The following is an 18,782-nucleotide window of genomic DNA, read 5'->3' on the forward strand; positions in this document are numbered from 1 at the left end:
CCGTGGCACCCGATGAAGTTACTGTGTTCTACAGTACCTGTTAGTGTTGTCAAAGGCAAGACAGATTCAGTGTCTATAACATCAGATGTCTGGATAAAGCCATGTGGTGAAGGAACTATAAGTATCGTTTCATCATCAATTGTTGTTTGATCAACTTGTTCTTCTATGGTAGGAGACTCTAAAGCCTAAATAATAATAATAATATTTATATAGATAGAATTTAAAGAATCTTTCATTCCATTAAAAAAACACTTAAAAAAATGACATTCTTTCTCATACTCCTTATTAGTTTTCCTTAAGTCCCTGAACACGTTTACGTTTGAAAGGACCTAGCTTTCAAAATTATCCTGCTTTAAAGTTAGAATGTAAAGAAACTGAAAGTTAAGGTCTTAAAATGGACAAAAGTAATAACCTAATAACCTCATTCTCTAAATACTAGCAAAAAACCAGTTCTGCTATTATCACACTGTGGGATGAGGTTCCTAAGCTGAACCACAAAGATCTGTTACAAACCACCCACCGGAAAATCCTTCTGTAGGTGCCAGCAAACATTTCTCAATCTATTGGAGGTGGACAGGGAAAGGGTTTAGTGAGGAACTGTGATCAGACAGAGCCACACTGCTGGCTGAGGGATACTTGTGAGGTCAGGTAGGGGTTTTCACTTTGTGTGTCTAAAGAAAATAGGAAGGTATCGAAGGACATCTCTTCCACAAATGATTTCTAGGCTTTTCCCAAACTGCAAGTTTGAGACCTAAGGCTGTTTCCTTAAGTGCAACTTACCTCAGTAACATAAGCACGGGCTAAAGGTGAGGGTGTGTCCTCTTGTTTAAGGTCTGTGTCAGAGATTTCTTCTTCTGTTCTGACCATAACACTATTCATCAGTTCTGTGCTATTTTGGTCACTGAATTTGGATACATGAGCATCATTAAATGACGGCTCTATAGTAATCTTAGGCTGATGAATTTCATCTGGGAAAGTATCTGCTTCTAGGGCATCTGGAGGCTCAGGAAAATCAGATGAATGAATATCACTATCCACTGTCAGTTCTGCTTGGGATATGGAAGAAGTGATGTCCTCTGTGGCAACTGTCTGAATGATGACTCTTGGTGTGTGACACTGCACTGTGACGTTGTCACTCGTGTTCAGCAAGTGTTCAGGCTATAAAATGTTAAAGAAAACAATCAATGGCAAAATGAAAAAGTACCTACCAGACTAAAGTTAAAGACAATAAATAACATTTATAAGTGGTACTCTATTGTCCCCTCCATGCCTCTCACCCCTGGAACTGCAGTGTTCTTATCACTGTTTTTCTAGACCCCTATCCTTTACCTCCTGGGGCCCCCTGCTCTCTTACTAGCCCCATTCCCCTAATGTAAGTCCATCTCATATAAGGAGACACAGGAGATGAGGGATGTATCCCAGTGAACGTGTAAAACACTGCTCCTGGGACAACGGGTAGGAAAAATTGTTTAAATAAGTGGACTACATCAGTATTGGCTCCTGTATTTTCTATCAACTAACCCTGGTCCCTAATAGGTACTCAAGTCCTTGAACTGAGCTCAAAATTTATCTCCCCCCTCACCCCAAGATATTGTTATTGAAGCATATGAGTCATCTCTGGTGACACTTATCAGTTAGCCAGTCTTTTCTAGAGAAACTAGAAGAATTAAGGAATTTAAGGTAACGTACGGATAAAGCGTGAACAATGATCTGTTCAGGAGAAGCAGGAGCAGCAGCTGTCAGCGTTACTGTGGGACTAGCAGTCAGCGTTAGGGGAAGGCCTTGGCTTGAGCTTGTTTGAAGTAGGTAGGTGCCTGGAGTGCCAGTGGGCTGTAAATGGAAAGACTTAAGGAAAAGGAAGAATAAGATCAGCAAAGGTGTGTCAGACTACTGAGCAAGCAGACTTGGTGCTCATCAGGTCTAGCTTTACACCCAGAAGGGGGACTTTAATTTACTAGCCACAAAGGTACTTACCAATCATGAAGGGGCAAGCAATAAAATGGAGAGTATAACATTCTGGACTATTTATCTAATAAGTCATTTCTCGGCCTGCAGGTTTAACAGAGAGGCAAGGCCTTTATCCTGCTCTTTACTCCCTGTATTTCTATGGTCTGGTCTCAGCTATTTGTTTCAGGTCCAGGACATGGTCAAATAAGCCACTGTTTCCAGTGCTGTAACCCAGCACACCAGTCTTCCCTGTTTATTCTTTCTCTGTAGCCCATAAAAACCGGCAGTCTCAGCTTTAAAAAAAAAAAAAAAAGCTTCACATTTTTGAAAAGGTACTACAGCAGCATTTACTTACTTAAGAGTTCTTCCATAGTACAATTTTAGGAATTTTTTTGTGTGTGTTAAGGGAAAATGTACAGAAATAGCAATTAGTGTTCTGCTGAAGGAAAAAATTCCTAATTGAAAAGCTGGTTAACTGATAGTACATCTGTCTTTCAAGATCTTTCATGGAAGTGTACCAAAACTATTGAAAACAAAACACCTTTCACAACCATAAGCTTCTATACAATAATTTGAGTCTGGTGTATCTGAACACCCTAAAGGCAAAGTATCTGCATTTAAAATAGAGCTGGAGGTTAAGGTCATACAGCCTGTTCTTCTGTCCGACGTGGTTTTGTGGAATTAAGCCACAACAGCTTTCCTGGCTACTGACTCACTGACTCTAGGTTTCTTTAATGCTATAGCAGGGATAATAACTACCTCTCATAGAAAGGTTTGTGAAGATTAGAAATGATTGTGATGGTGCCTGGCACCCAGTGGGGACTTGGTTTTTCTCCTCCCTCTCCATGAAAGAGAAAGGTGACTGTTTTCCTAAAGGTAATCACATATAATCAAGGAGTAAACACTTTATATGTACGTGTATATTATATACATGCATTTTAATATACTTAAATACATTTAATGCTCATAATTTTTTGAAGCTGAGGCACTATTATGCTTTATTAATGAATTAGGACAAAAGTCTCTAAGTATTTGACTGTGACCTGATAAGTGAAAACCAGAACATACACCCCAGATATATATGTATATATTGTTTATTTGGCAAGGGGTTAGGTAGTGGCAAAAAAGGTAAAACGAAGTTGTTTTCTATCTGTGACAAATAGCTATCTTATACATCACTATTCTGGAGACCACTGGATTAGGAAACTGAGGCTTAGGTTAAGCAAGCAGCTAGTAGCAAGTTCCGAAGCTGTTCAAAAGAGAACCTTTTGCTATGTTGGCCATTGTTTTGAGATCTGGCTGTGGACAGGATAAATAACCTCTTGCATTAATACCTCTTACATTCTTCACAGTAAATACATCTTGACATAATTCCAATAAAATTTGTTTCATATTTTCTTCATGAAAAAATGAGCTAATAATGCTGGGTTTACCTGTTTTAGAAAGCAGGGAAAGAAGTGGGACTTTTCAATTTCCATCACCCCGAAAAGAAACTGCATTCAAATTATCAGTCATGTTCCATTTCTCCCCAAAACTTCTTAGCACAGTTAACCACTGTCTACTTTCTGTCTACACAGATTTGCCTGTTTGGGACATTTCAAGTAAATGGGAGCTATACAGTCTGGTATTTTGTGTCTGATTTCTTTCACTTAGCATGTTTTCAAGGTTCATCCTTGTTGTAACATGTAGCAGTACTTAATTCTTTTTTACTGCAGAACAGTCATTTGTATGGCTATAGCATATTTTATTTACCCATTTATCAGTGGATGGATGTTTGGGTTGTTTCTACTTTTAGTTTTTATGAATATGAACATTCATATACAAGTTTTTATGTGGACATACATTTTCATTTTTCCTAGGTATTCCTGGGATTAGAATTGGTGGGTCATACGGTAACTATATGTTTAACTTTTTTAGGGACGCAAGATTCTTTGCCAAAGTGGCTATACCATTTAGGACTGGGACTTTTAAAATCAGTATCACCAATGGCTAGTGCAGGGTTTACTAAATGAATGTCGTTAGTAATTCATTCTATATAAACCTTCCTCAAATAACCAATATGAACTTTTGGGGTATATATTTATGACTCAATACAAATACATATAGCATGTACCCTACTTGTTAGCACTGCCATTTTCATCTATAAAAAGAACATATTACAGACTTCTATACAGATTTTAAAAAGACTAAGTTTTAAAGGTGGAAGTCTGATTTATGTTGTTTTCTAACCATCTGGCTTTCAAAATCACAGGTATAGTTACATTTAATACCAATCACATTGATTTTCTTATTCCATTTGCTTATATAACATTTCTAAAACTGATACCAACTGATCCTTCTTATGCATAAAATGGCTAATATCTACTTTGTAAAGTGTTACTCACTGGAAGAATCTCAAACGTCTGTAGTGTCCCACTGTTTAGTGTTATTGTTTCCGAGTCAACAGTAGCAGCAGGGGAGTCTGCTGAAGCTGCGGTTAAAACAAGGACAATAAAAAAAATACTTTGTAAATTTAAATTTCCTTAATGTACTCAATTAATTATGAAGGCAATCTCATCATCTGAATAATTTGCCTGAAAACCTGAAGTTATTTAAATTTCTTTGGAGAAGTAAGAAATCGAATGTATTTGTCTGAGATGGCATAGATCGGGGTTGGCCAACTATGACCCATAGCCAAATCCAGCCCCCCACCAGTTTTTATAAATAAGCTATTACAGGAACACATGCCATGCCTGTTTATACATTTCCTATGGTTGCTTTGGTACTACAAGGGCATAGTTGAGTAGCTGTGACAGAGACAGTATTTGTTCATCCCTGGTACAGATCATAAAATATTTCAAATGTTAGGGATTAAGAGGAATACACTAAGGCTGACTTGCAAAGAGATAGGAGCTTGATAAAAAATACACTTCCCTGGGCCTTCTGGGAAGCAATATTGATGTCTGGAATGAGTCCAAGAACACTAGGCTTTAGTTCAAGTGACATTACTTCCGGCAATGTAAACTGGGCAGATAACTTACTTTAACCCAAGCTAATGTTCAGTGACTATCTGTCCTGTCTACTTCATATAGTTGTTGTGAGGATCCAAAACATGCAATATATATAGTATTTCAGATGACCACATTAGGAAACTGAACAGCACTTTAGAGAGCAACAGCATAATCTCTTCACAGATATGTCAACTGAGGCTCAGACTTGATTAGTGTCTGCTCAAGGTTATAAATAACTAGAAGAAATGTGATCGCTTTTGGTGCTTTTAGTCACACCTGTGGTAAATCCATGTGAAAAAATGACTTGGAATAGACTCTTAAAGTATGATGTTTATTGTTAGTTTATTGTATTCTGACTATACTACTCAGTTTAAAAAAAATGCACTTGATTCATGTTATTTCTCTTACTATTTAATGGATTCTTAAGATCATACCTAGAATAATTTGAAGTGATTCCAGATAAATAACCTAAACCAAAGATAAGCGAATTATGGCCAGGGACAAATGTAGCTCAAGGCTAAGAATGGTTTTTATATTTTTAAAGGATTGTTTAAAAACAAAACAGAAGAGTCTATAAAGATCTATGTGGCCTGCTAACCGTAACATATTCATATTTACTGTTCTGGCCCTTAAGTTAATCCCTGACCTCTAACCTAAAGGAAGAAAGAAGCATGAGATTTTAGACCAAATGCCAAGACTAATGGGTGTGTTGTAAAACTCTTACTATACTCACATTTCTTGCTGCAAGCAATAAAATTATTCTAAATATTTTTTTAAAAAGTCATGCTGTGAATGAATATTAAGGTACTATTTATAAAACATGTTACTTTTCCAGTAAGTATTTTCAACCCAATAGCCAAGAAAACTTGTAACATTCTGCACGCACAATTAATTTTTAGACAACAGCAGTTCTAATATTTATGGTGGGCTAGTAATTTCAGTTGCTTTGCAATTCTCAAGACTATACAACAAAACAAGCAAGGCAAAAGAAAATAAATTCTTCATGCTTTATTACACTGGTAGAAAACTAAAATAAATAACCAAATTTAAATTAAAACTTTAAGAATAAGACAAGCATAATTAAACATCTTTACGGTGTAACTTTGACAGTCATTGCATGCACAGAAATACAGTGTTAATAACACTAATAAGTAGCCCAGTGATTCTCAAACGGGATCACAGGGTACATCTGAAAATGTGTAGGGTGTTTGTATTTGCCATCAACTGGAAAGCACTGTTAGCATTTTGTGCGTGAGGTCAGAGGACCCTGAGCATCCTGTAATGTATAGGACATCCCTGCCAATAGAGAACTCTCCCACTCAAAATGCCAGTAATCACCCGGTTGAGAGTAACACCCAGTGACTGATACATACTCTTGGCAATGACTTTTCCATGGGCAAGTAACATGTAGGGGAAAAAAGTGAGGTTAAAGGGAAAAATAATACGGTTCTGAGAATTTAATTCTCATTCCATTTCTGTACCTCTATAATGGAAAAAATGCAGAAAGATCAACCAGGCTTAGGCCTCAGGAAATAAATTTCCTTTCCCTATTATCAATCACTGGATTCTCCTAATCTCATTAAGCATAAAAAATGCCAGAGGCTAAGGGAAAGACAGGGGTAAACAAACAGATCCCATAGGAAACTGGCTCTTTACTCCCTAAAGAAAATCATTTTCAACCTCACCAAAACTCCTTTCTTCTACATACCACCTCAAATCCGTTCCTCATTTGTGTATCTTCTGGTGAATTACTACAAATGATGTGCCACCTTAGGGACTCTTATTTCCTTGCTCAACTGACCGTATTTTAGGTAGTTTCTATTAATCAATAATTATAACATCTAAAAAGTAGGATGACTTAAATGGTTTATAATGGCTGGGCAGTTGGTCAACAGTCTTTCCTGTCACATATTCATCCTTTGTGCAAATATTAATCAAGCTACTGAACAAAAAAAATAATAGATCGCCTTTAATTCTTCAACTTGGATACATTTCTATCAACATTCTGGAAGACTGAAATGTGTCAGAGCCATTAACTACATCTCAAATAGTAAAGAGTCTTGAGGTTCAAACACTTACAGACATGGGTGATCTGGACTGGAATCTGCAAGGCTGTCATAGGGCTTGGAGAGATGGCTGTACTGTCTTCCAAGCGGGCGACTCTGATCTGAACATGCTGTACACTGGAATTGGAATTACTGTTTGGAACTCCAGATCCTGATTTAGTCTCCAAAAGCGTTGGGTTGTTTTTTTGATTCTCATGTAACTGTTTAAGACCTTTTATCAAGACTGAAGGGAGATGGGTAGACAAAAAGAACATTGATTCTCCGACACCACCATCTAAGCAGCAAGGGAGGTGGGGGGGGGGGGGTAAGGAGGGAAAGTAGTTGGAATAAATAATTGTATACTGGATGTGAGATCTTACCACAATAACAAAAGTATTTTAAAACTATAACCTATATGGAAAGTTTTGGAAATGTTATCCATCAAAACATATTTAAAAGGTTCATAACATAATACTGTTCTTGCCATGCATTAACAGCTACTGTGAGAAACATAGAAATAAGACATATTCTATGTCCTAGAGCTTCTTGATAAAATTCTTATTATTTAGGAAGAATACTGGTAATGGTAAGTAGCTTATTTTCGTTTTTTTAGTGAATAGCGTGCTTCCCCCAACCCCAAGGGCTCAGAGGGTACTTAACTGTTTAGCCATTACGAGAGCATAATCAATTGGCTATGAGTCTAACTCACAACTCCATAGTAGCAGCTGACTTTATCCAAAGGGTAATATGCAACCACCCTGAGTTCCTGTACAGGAAAGGCAACTCCTCTACTAATCATGATAAGCTACATCAGTCCTCTCAGATGATGCTGCAGTCTGGCTGGGTTCATGTTACACTGGTATTCATTCACTCTTCTGGTTTTACCAGAATTTATAATTTTTAAAATTTAAAATAAATTTATAACTCTGTATTTAATTAAAGAAAAAAAACAACAACACATTTTCATCAAGCCAAAGTTCCTCAGCATTTAGTTTTCCTTGGCAAAAATGCAAGCTGGAGCACTGTACCAAGCGGAGTGAATGTGACAACCTAAATCAGACTGTACAGCTTAGATCAGTGCCTGAGTGCAAAGCAGTTGGTGAAGTGGAAAGTATGCTGTATCTCACTTCTAAGCAAACCTAACTTAAGATATCTAGATTTACATAATAAATAAAATTAGAAACTTACAGAGCCTTTGTTGTACAAATAAATCACCACAGAATTTCTCTAAATCACAAACCCACTTAAGATATTTGAAATTATTCAATTCATGAAAGTTGATTTAAACTTAAGTTTCTAGATACACATCTGTATACAATGAAAATATGTATGTAAAATCAATTTCCTCTTTGTAGTTTATGTGAGAGAACAAGAATGTGTGTAAATGTGTATATTTTCATCTTTGCTGCTTCTAGAATTACAAACTATCTTCTCGAGGGAAGACAGTTTACCCCAAGAAATAGGGCAGAGGTTGAAGTGAAAATCTACTATGATTATCTCTTTAGTTGAGGCAAAGAACTTCTAACCTCTAATTCCTGAGAATTAAGTATAAGAGAAGGGAAGGACTTAAGAAGCAAAAAAAATACATTACCAGGGAACGAAACATCCTTATGGTTTGCAATTTGCCTTTTGATGGTCCACCATTTACTTCGAAGCCACTGTGGTGAACGGACACTGCTCCATCCCTCCGCTAACAGATCCCAGTTTATGTCATTTTCATCAGCTACATCAAGCTCTGCTATCCTACAAGTTACAAAATAAGCATTGGTTGGATGTTTATTTCTCCACGAGAACCGTCCTCTGAATACATGTAATGGCACTAGAAGTAAAGGGACTGGCAGGTTATGTCACTGAGATGCTGTTCAGGTACATGGGAAAGGGTTCCAGGACTGCAGACCTGCTTCCAGAGCTAAGAGCTATGAAATATCACAGCAACAGCCTTTTGTTAATGGTACAACCAAGGGTGGAACCATGAAGGGTTAGAACCAGATGAAGCACCGTGAAGGAAAGGGAAGAGCTATAGGTTAGAAAAGGATAACAACAGGTTTATTAGCTGTGCAGTGTTCTACAGTGTTTTACAGTGTGTCATTGCCTAGATCTGAGCTTTTCCATTTGTAAAATAAATAAAAATACTTAGGAACTATAAAGATGACTGGTTGGAAAAAACTGTATTAAAAACAAAACCCAAAACAAAGTGATAAAAAGACACAAATAATATTTGGGCAGCAACCCAACAAACACAAAACGGTGCAACTAAATTTGGGGTTTTAACGGTTTACTCGTTTTCTAGCTTAACTGTCATGATTTTGATTTGCAGTAGGGAGTAACCACAGACACAGCTTCTACTACTTCAGTGTCTCAGATACTTCCCTGCTGGTATTTTTGCCCATGAGTCAGAGTGTTAATGGTTAAACCAACTAATTTAAAAAATAAGCTTGGAATTATTACCTTAAAGCTGTTTTTGGATCTGTATGAAATGGAAATGTCTAATTTGGTCCAGCCTGAAGGTGTGGGGTAACTGTAGACCGGGCAATCTTCACACAGTAGCCAAAGATTGGAGGGCATGGAGACTGACAGCCCTCTCACCCTTAACATGGTCCCTCTCGGCCAGGACTGAGGCACACTGGTGGGCAGTGGAAAAGCTGCACTGCCGCTGCCTGTTCTGTGGATACGGAGAGAGGACTTCAGTCTCCACGCCTTCAATCTGGCACTTTACATGAGAACTAAATCCACTAAAAAGGAACAAACACATAACAAAACATAAAAGAGCTCAATATGAAATACCCAGGATTTTAAACAGTGGCTCTCTATGGAAAGGATGCTTTTCAGACATTAGACATCCAGGGAAACCAGAAGAGGAAAATCAAGACATCTGCAGCAATCAGGCAGCTATTGTCATTAAAAGATTTAGGACACAAACCTGAGGATGAGATTGATCTCATCTTCCTTGGTCCACTCAGTACCTCCACTCTGTTTCCAGTTCAGGTAGTTGAGCCATTTAGAACGACACTGCTTTTCTGAGCGGGTACCCACTCGTTCCGCCACAGCTGCCCAAGACACACCTTGAGTGACTATGTCACCTGGCTCAGTGCTTGTCAATTCATGAACCACCTCGGCAAGTCTCTTTTCTTCTTCTTCTGTCCATTTCCCTGAAAGAAGGCAATCATCCAGACTACTACTGCTACCTTCTCCTCATTCTACGAGTCAGATTCAGCCTTGCATTTCCAAGGCCTGATGAGAAGTATGCAGTAGTATTAAAATTATTTCTGAACAACCCTCATGTGGAAACCTACTAAGACATTACATTCTACTATCCCAGTGAATGTACTTTAGTACTACCAAAGAAAATACAGAATCCTAACAGAAAGCACAGACTCACTCTTTAAGGGAAAAAAACTACCCAAAACATAGCTAGAAAGAATTATATTCTCTCAAGTTACACTAAGTCCTAACTTGGAAGCTTTCCATTGATGGCCTGATGGACACAGAAACTTATACCTTCTTCTATTTTATTTTTTTCTTTTTTAAAAAAATTTTTTGGGGGGATTAAGGTTTAATTTTTAATGGAGGTACTGGAGATTGAACCCAGGATCTCATGCATGCTAAGCACACATTCTACCACTGAGCTACACCCTCCCCTCTCATACCTTTTTCTTAGTCCCACCTAAGATTCCCTGCTCTGCAGAAGTGAAGCAATAAGCTCAACAGAGACCATTACTTACAAGAATGAACAAGGAGGGACAAGTAAAGTAACACCTAGGCCTTCCTACCCATTTCAGTAAAAACAGAAACTAGGTTTATACACATCTCTTTTCCCCACTGTCCCAACTCCAAGCTACTGTGATAAAATATAAATCTGAGACTGGTATTCACACGTATTTCTATTCCAGTTTTTTTGAACCCGTAAACCCACTAATAATATCACATGTTGTCTTTTTCTTAAAAAGCGTGAGTAGAAAAACAGGAAAAAAAAAAACCTTTAAAAAATGTCTTCCACTTCTGCTTCCATTTTGTTTGTAGTAGCTGAAAACTTCTAGAAAATTCAAAAAGGCAGTGTGCTTGCCTTTCAGGGATTCATTCAACAAGTATTTACTGAAAGTCTACGACGTGCTAGGCACAGTTCTGGATACCAGGGATTCAAGACAACATCCTACTCTCCGATTTTAACATGGCAAAAAAGGAAGAGGAAACTCAGACTGCTCTCTTGTGGTGTGCTCCAAAGAGAAAACTCCTGATTAGAAACAAGGAGCAGAAAGGGAAGTTAACAGGCAGGTCACCCTTTCAGGTTGGCAATCAGGGAATAGCACAGTGATTTTCCATATTATGCTAACAAAAGGGGTTCTAAACTCACAGTGTCTTACATGAACCCCTGGGGTCCCATCGTAAATCTAAGGCTTCCATTCCTGCTCCGTTCATTAAGCTGTCCACTCACCACAGAATAACAGGGTTGATGGAATTTATGTTCTCACTGCCTTGGAGGTAATAGTACAGGTGGAGTGGTTAAGCAGGAAACATTCCTGATTCCACTTTAGCAGGGTAGGGGGTGAGGACAGAAAATAAATTCCCTGGAAGCTCAAACTTAGCTTAAGAACTATTTTTCTAATTGAAAGACTGAGCACAGTTTGTAGATCCTTCAGACAACATTCGGGCTTAAAAAAAAACTATGAGATAATCTACTCTAACTTCTTCATTTTACAGAGTAAACTGAGGCTCAGAGAGGTCAAGTGAAATTTGGTGGCGAAGCATGAATACTGTTGTTGGTCACAAAGTTTAGGTTTAACAGTATCATCAAATCAGTACCCATATGTACATTAACAGTTAATTAGGCATTCATGGTCTGGCCTGGGGACAAACATCAATCGTAAGTGTTTTCTATGGAAAAATATACAAACCTTTGGAACACAGTTTCTTCCTAAGTTGGGATCTGCCTGGAACTAAATTTTTTCATAAATATGAATTGATGAGCTGTTGCCAATGTAAGTTCAACAGTTAGATGGGCTTGAATTAAAGTTACTTTCTGCATATATATATATGTCTTAAAAATACCTGTAAAGACTGAAAAGTACTTTCCCAACTGGAGCAGTTTTGAATTGCTACAAATGGAAAGATGCTAGACCTAAAACCTTTGAAACTGAGATGTGTCCCTGTGAACAAAGTCACTGTACTTACACAAAGCACAAAAATAAAGGATTAGTTGAGTCTATCTGAAGATAAAAGGACACCAGAAAATAAAATCCGAACTATAGTGAATGGCAAATCTCTTTCCATAACAGAAGAGAAAGCAGTTTCTAAAGAGGCAGTAAGCTTAAATGGTGACAAAAAAACTCTGCCAGCAGCACTCACAGTACCTGTGTTGCAAGTGTCCTTCATGAGTCGGCACCGATCTTTGACGGAAGATGCGCTCCTTCCTAGCGCCGCCCCTATTGTTGCCCAGTCATTGCCATGCTTTATCCGGAGCCTAAAACAAGAGTCTGCCAATCAGCATTGGGTTCAACTGTTTTCTCCCTTTTAATTTCATCATTTATTCTTCATTCTTCTTCTTCCCATTTGACTGGTTTGGAAGTTGTGGGCAGCAATACTTTGAGAGCCAAAGTTTGAAAGTGTGGCCTTTTTTTGGGGTCCACAGTTGTCTGTGGGTGAAAAAAAAACAGGCAGCAATTGCCTTTTTCCTGGGTCAGAGAAGAAATAAGTAACTTGGATATGTGTTCAAAAAAGACCAAATTTCCCCTCAGGTTAATATGACATAATCTCCCAGGCAATCCCCAGATTTTTCCCTTTTGAGCACTCCTAACAAGCTCTTCTTAGACGTCTGAAAAAGTTTCACAAGTCCTCCTCATCATAAACAGGATCAGCTTTCCATTTTTTCTCACAATCCATATAATTCATTAACCCATACTTTATGGTCCCCAAATTATGTTTCCTGCAAAACAGCCTTTATGAGGTAGAGTCAGTCCAGACATTCAGGAAAACATCTGCCAACTCACCATGCAAACTAAGCCATGTAGCACAACAGTAGTTTTGATACTGGTATGCAAGGTCCCCAGATTTAGTCTGTAGACTACTAAGAATGGCCATCTAATCTCTTGTAACCCCTGTTAGTGGTCTTAGGATGCATTTCATTTGGTAACAGGCAACAAAAGAAGACTAAATTTATGGGCATGGCTACTTTGTGCATATATGGATCTGGTAAGTTCTTTATATGGTCAATCATGCTTAAAAGCAGGATTAAATTATATCAGTCTACCAATCTCTTTACATTTTCAAAGTTACACTTAAAAAAACACAAGATTTAAAAAAAAAAAATCAAACCCAACTCTCAGAATCAATGAGAAAAATTTTAAACTTACTCCTTGAGCTTTTCAATTTCCTCAGGTGTATATCTAGAAATTTAAAGAAATTTTAAAAAGAGTAATTAAAACAAAGAATGCTAAAAAGCTTAATAAAAATCAGAATTTCACTTAGGAAGCCAAATGTTAAGTCACTTAGCATACTGAAAATATTTTAAAAGTAACCAATTTCAAAGTAGATTAATAAAAATTAAAATTAATGCTTCTGTTTTCTTCTTAAAAAGAAAAAAACTACAAATACTTTTAGTTATAATAAAAGTGAGCACTACAACAATTTTCTCTAGGAAAATCCAACATTTAAAACATATTTGTTCCAATGCCACCTAACTGCTGGGTTATTTCAAGTTAGGGATAGGTACTCTAATATCAGAGATATTCTGAAAGACTTATAGATGACACTGTAAACTGGAGGTAAAAAGAGAATCTGTGGTCAATTCTTACAAGTCACTGGAAAATTTTAAGTTCTCTTTATTTCCTCTACCCATGCATGGACATCTGTCATTCTCTTGCTCCAATGTAAAAACTTTTTTTGGTGGGCAAGTACTCAATACAGCCAATGCAATGTTCTTTTTAAAAGCCGTATCTAGCAAGGCATAATACTACCACCTAAAACTCCCAAAGAGAAATTTAAAATATGTCAACACTGTATTATCACTGCACTGAAGATGTAATGGCTTCCCATAAATGTTATCTGTAATAGATATGCATGCATTGTATCCAGAAATTTAGTTATTTTCCACTCTGGTTTTATCTTAAAAAAAAAATCACTGACCTAGGAAATGTTATACTATAAAAATGAATAGGAAAAAATGTTACCAATGAATTTAGAGTTCTTTTCACACTCCTAAATCTTTTTTTCAAACATTTTTTATTGTTTTATAATAAGTTTACAGTGTTGTGTGCACACTCCTAAATCTTTAACCACTATTATTACACTTTTTAAAAATGCTACTTTACTACAAAGAGGACTTTGATGTGTTAAGTCAGCTAAGTCTTAAACCTGTATAAGGTAATTTAGACTCTATTTTCTAAAAGAGACCTTATTGTAATGAGTATTCACAACATGGACCTGGAGAATAAAAATATTAACATCACTCAACAGTAATTCATAACTGTCTCCAATTAAGCCTTTGATCATAATTTTATTTAAAGAAAAAAAAGACAGTTCTTAGTATTTCCCCTAAATTACATGAAAACATGCAGCATTACAAGTTTTCATACTTTCCCACATGGTTTCTGTCATCATACATGCGAAGCACTCTTCTATAAACTGCAAACAAAGGCCGGTTCAGACCCCATGCTATAGTCCTGTAGAAATCTTTTCTTTCGTCTTTTGACATCTCAAAGATGATTTCTGTAGCATCTTTAATTCCGCGTGCCTAAATGGGTTACATTTCTTTGATTTAGGGATTTCTGATAAAATGCATATGGATATACTATGCTTTTTAAAAGATGGTTTTTAATGTTAAAATCATCAATGGCATTTAGAAAAATAACACTGATAACTCATTAATAAGTAAAATACAAACTTTAAAATGTTGCGAGATAATAAAACAATACTTAAATATTCCAAAAATAAGTTGCATATAATAATTCAATAAAGTCAAGTCCTGACAACCCCTTTTAAAATTATAAAAAATTAAATCTAAAGGAAGTAGAAAAAGAAGAAAGTCATAAGGACAAAATTAATTCAGTGAAATCAAGAATAGAAAGGATAAGCAATACTAAAAATTGCGTCTTTGAAAAGATCCATGAGACTAAATAAAATACAAGATAAACTTATGGCAAAACTTAAAAAAAAAAAAAAAGGGCAAAACAATATGAGAAATAAAAAATGGAGCCTAAGTAGAGATGCCACAGAGATTAGACAGTTGAATATTAGGAAAATTTTATGGCAATAAATTTGAAAACTTACATAAAATGGATAAATTCCTAGAAAAAGTCAACTTACCAAAAGTGACTCAGGAAGAGAAAGAAATCTAATAAGCACAGACCGTTAACAAAATTTAATCAGTTATCAATAATTTTCCCACAATGAAAACACCAGGCCAAGATGACTTTACAGGTAAATCCTTACCAAACAATTAAGAGAAACACAATTCTGATTTAAAACTATCCTAGACTACAGATAAAAGGAAGGACAATTCCTCATTCATTTTATCAGGCTAGCATGTCCCTCAATAGCAAAACCAGACAAGAAGAGTTTCAGAAAAGATTCTTCAGGCCAAGCTCATTCATTGAAAGAGATCCCCCAAATCCTCAAAATATTTTGCACACTGAACACAGCAATGTATAAAAAGGTTAACAATCAATGCAAAAAGTAAGCTTATCCCAGGAATACAAGTTTGTATTAATTTAAAAAATATTAGTTATTAATCACATGAGTAGGTTCATGGGAAAAAGAGTAAATTCTCAATAGGTGTGGAAAGAGCATTCTTAAATCCAACATTCAAAAAGCATAAAGACTGTAATAAATATAAATGGAGTATAACCTTTAAATACTGTGCATCACTATGTTGTACATCTGAAACTTATGTAATATTGTACATCAACTATACCTCAATTTAAAAAAAAGCATAAAGATTGGAAAAGAACCATCTAGCTGTTATATATGTAGAAACCCAAAAATCTATGAAAAAATTATTCATAAGTATTTAGCAAGGATACTGGTTGCAAAATCAGTAAAGTCATCTGTATTTCAATACATTGGTATTTCAATACAAAGCTCATAAAAAAAACTTAAAATTCTCACTTATAATTGCATCAAAATTAAAAAAGCATTAGGACTAAATCTCAGGCAGGTTATGCAATTCCTTTACAGAGGAAAACATAAAACTATCAAAACACATTAAAGAGGAACTAAAACAGACAGCTATAAAATGTTCTTCAATAGGAAACCAGAATGTAAAGGTGTTAATTCCCCTCAAATTGATGCAGATTCAGTCCAATAAAAATTCTAACAGTTTTCCATTCTTTGCAAGCTGATTCCAAATTTATAATGGAAGAGCAAAGGGCCAAGAACAACCAAGACACTCACAAAGAGACATGCCCCATCAAATACTGGGGCTTCTGAAGATGGTGCTGTACTAGTGTAGGTATCAACAAACAGAACCTAGGAATAAATAAGAAAACCTAGAAACAAATTTGTGGAAGTTTGAGTTAGGACAAAATGGACACTGTAGACTGGGAAAAGACTGACCTTCCCTAATGATGCTGGGACAACTGGCATCTATACAAAACAAAACAAAAACAAACCAGTAACACTGAAACCCTATCTAAGGCCAATAGGAAAAAAAATCAGTATTAAAGGCAAAATTACAATATATGAGAATATCTTTATGCCCTTGAGGCAGAGGAAGGATTTCTTAAACAAGCATGCAAAAACACAGAAGCAAAAAGATGATAATTTTGATACTGAAATTAAGAACCTTTTTTTTTAATCAAATGATACCTAGAAAGAAGGAAAAGACAGGTCACTAAATTGGGGCAAAAAGATGATAATTTTGATACTGAAATTAAGAACCTTTTTTTTTAATCAAATGATACCTAGAAAGAAGGAAAAGACAGGTCACTAAATTGGGACAACATATCTGTAACATAACCAAAAAACTGTTAGTATCCAGCATACATTAAGAACATCTAGAAAATGAAATAGGTAAACAACTCAATAGGAAAAGTGATAAAAGACACAAATAGGAATTTCAGAGATGAAACATGAATGGCCAATAAGCATATAAAAATATGTAATTAGAAAAGTACAAATTAAAGCCATAGTAAAATACCATTCAATCCAACAAATCTGTACAAACAGCAGAAACTAAAAAAGAACCCAAATGACTATTAACTGTGGAACAGGTAATTAACGATATATGTGTATATATTTGCATGATGAAACACAGCTAAAAAAAAAAACAACAAAGGGGATGGATCTTAAAATCACAATACTGAACAAAAGAAGCCAGTTACAGAATACCCAGAAAATGAATCTATTTATATAAATTTCAAAAAACAGGCAAAATTACATTGTTATGCATTTTATATACTCATTTTGAATGTATGACACTTTACAATAAAAAGTTTCCAAATTTTAGAATCTTTTCTAAAACTCTTTTATGTAGCTTCAATTCTGCAAACAATTAAACCTAAATATTTACAAGTATCCACATGCAAGGCACCATGTTGCAGGATGATTAGTACAGTGAGATGAAAAGATTTTTCTGCCCCCTTTTAACAGCATGTGACAGTACTTTCATTTATCTTATCCTTTCACCCAAAATATGGAATATATGACATCTATTTATTTGGTTTAAAAATGGCTCTACAATGTTCTTCTCATAAGAGCACCACATAATAAAATCCATAGTCAAAAATCAAAATCAAACAAATTATCCTTTCCCAAGATCAGTACATCTTTTTGGACATTTCCTATTTCTGACAATTCTATCATCATTCTCCCAAACATCCTCAATTAAACAAAACAAAACCCTCAGTTCTTCCAACTCATTTTTCTTCTTCACCAACATCTGGTCACCAGGCTTCTTTACAGACTACCTTCCCTGCCAATTCTATTTCGACTACTGCAGTTTAAAGTCCTTACTACTCTTACATGGTCAACTGAAATAGTTAATCCAAAAAGTCTTAATCATAAAGTCTCCCTTTAATCATAAAGTTAGAAGTATCCTTGGAGACCATCTACTCCAACCAAGTTTTTTATTCTTTATAATTTATAAATCATAGCTTGCGAAGAGGGCAGCTTAAAATTAAGTTTAAGAATGTGGATATTCTAGGCAGTAGTGTATTTAGAATAGTGAAAAATTATAAACAAAGTATGAAACAATAGAATGATTAAATAAACACTGTACACTTCCCATTCTCAAACAAGGTAATGCTCCACATTTCAAACACACTATTTGAATATAACTTCATTATAGGGATGATCAGCAAGTCTCTGGAAATATTTCCTTGAGAAGAGCACAGATCTACCCCACTGATCTCTCATTTAACTAAGTTACCAGTTTTTCTCATTTCCTATAGGGCAGAACTCTAATTCTTAGGCCTGGACTTAAAAACCCAAGTTCTAGAGGCTGTGGGTTTAATTTCTGAATCCTTGGCACTCATTATTTACTCGGGATGTTCCCTCCAGCCTATTCTACCCCTAAGTTATTACCCCTTTAAGACTCAGCTCAAATCCTTGCTCTTCCAAATATTTTCCATAACTGTCCTAGCCCTGAGAATAAACTCTTCCTTCTCTGAACTCATGCAGAATTCACAACTTGTATCATTTACACTGTATAAAGCCTTGTATCATTCTTAACCTGTTTTCAGCATTCCCACAAGGACTGTTGGCTTTTCAAAAGCAAACACTGTGTATTAAGGCAATTCTTCAGTGCATTAGAAGTACTGTTTTCAACAGACATTTACTGAAGAGGATGACTAAGCTAGCAGGAGATAAG

At 35.9% G+C, this 18,782-nt stretch overlaps 1 protein-coding gene across 7 annotated transcripts in view; it reads right to left on the reverse strand.

The window, feature by feature from the left end:
• The window catches only part of DMTF1 (cyclin D binding myb like transcription factor 1), a 41,204-nt gene that overhangs the window by 1,479 nt on the left and 20,943 nt on the right, over nucleotides 1-18,782 (reverse strand). For 5 of the 7 annotated variants that reach the window (XM_032484073.1, XM_032484075.1, XM_032484078.1 and 2 more), the window contains 10 exons: nucleotides 14,551-14,708; nucleotides 13,330-13,362; nucleotides 12,331-12,440; nucleotides 9,903-10,131; nucleotides 8,574-8,725; nucleotides 7,017-7,277; nucleotides 4,332-4,417; nucleotides 1,690-1,845; nucleotides 781-1,158; nucleotides 38-185 (listed from right to left, as the gene is read on the reverse strand). In XM_032484073.1, the coding sequence (XP_032339964.1) occupies nucleotides 38-185; nucleotides 781-1,158; nucleotides 1,690-1,845; nucleotides 4,332-4,417; nucleotides 7,017-7,277; nucleotides 8,574-8,725; nucleotides 9,903-10,131; nucleotides 12,331-12,440; nucleotides 13,330-13,362; nucleotides 14,551-14,708 (1,711 nt within the window). The remainder of the gene's footprint in view (nucleotides 1-37; nucleotides 186-780; nucleotides 1,159-1,689; nucleotides 1,846-4,331; nucleotides 4,418-7,016; nucleotides 7,278-8,573; nucleotides 8,726-9,902; nucleotides 10,132-12,330; nucleotides 12,441-13,329; nucleotides 13,363-14,550; nucleotides 14,709-18,782) is intronic. The other 2 variants (XM_032484077.1, XM_032484079.1) reach the window with 2 other exon arrangements.

Source organism: Camelus ferus, chromosome 7 (assembly GCF_009834535.1).
Source record: "Camelus ferus isolate YT-003-E chromosome 7, BCGSAC_Cfer_1.0, whole genome shotgun sequence".
Taxonomy (NCBI): Eukaryota; Metazoa; Chordata; class Mammalia; order Artiodactyla; family Camelidae; genus Camelus; species Camelus ferus.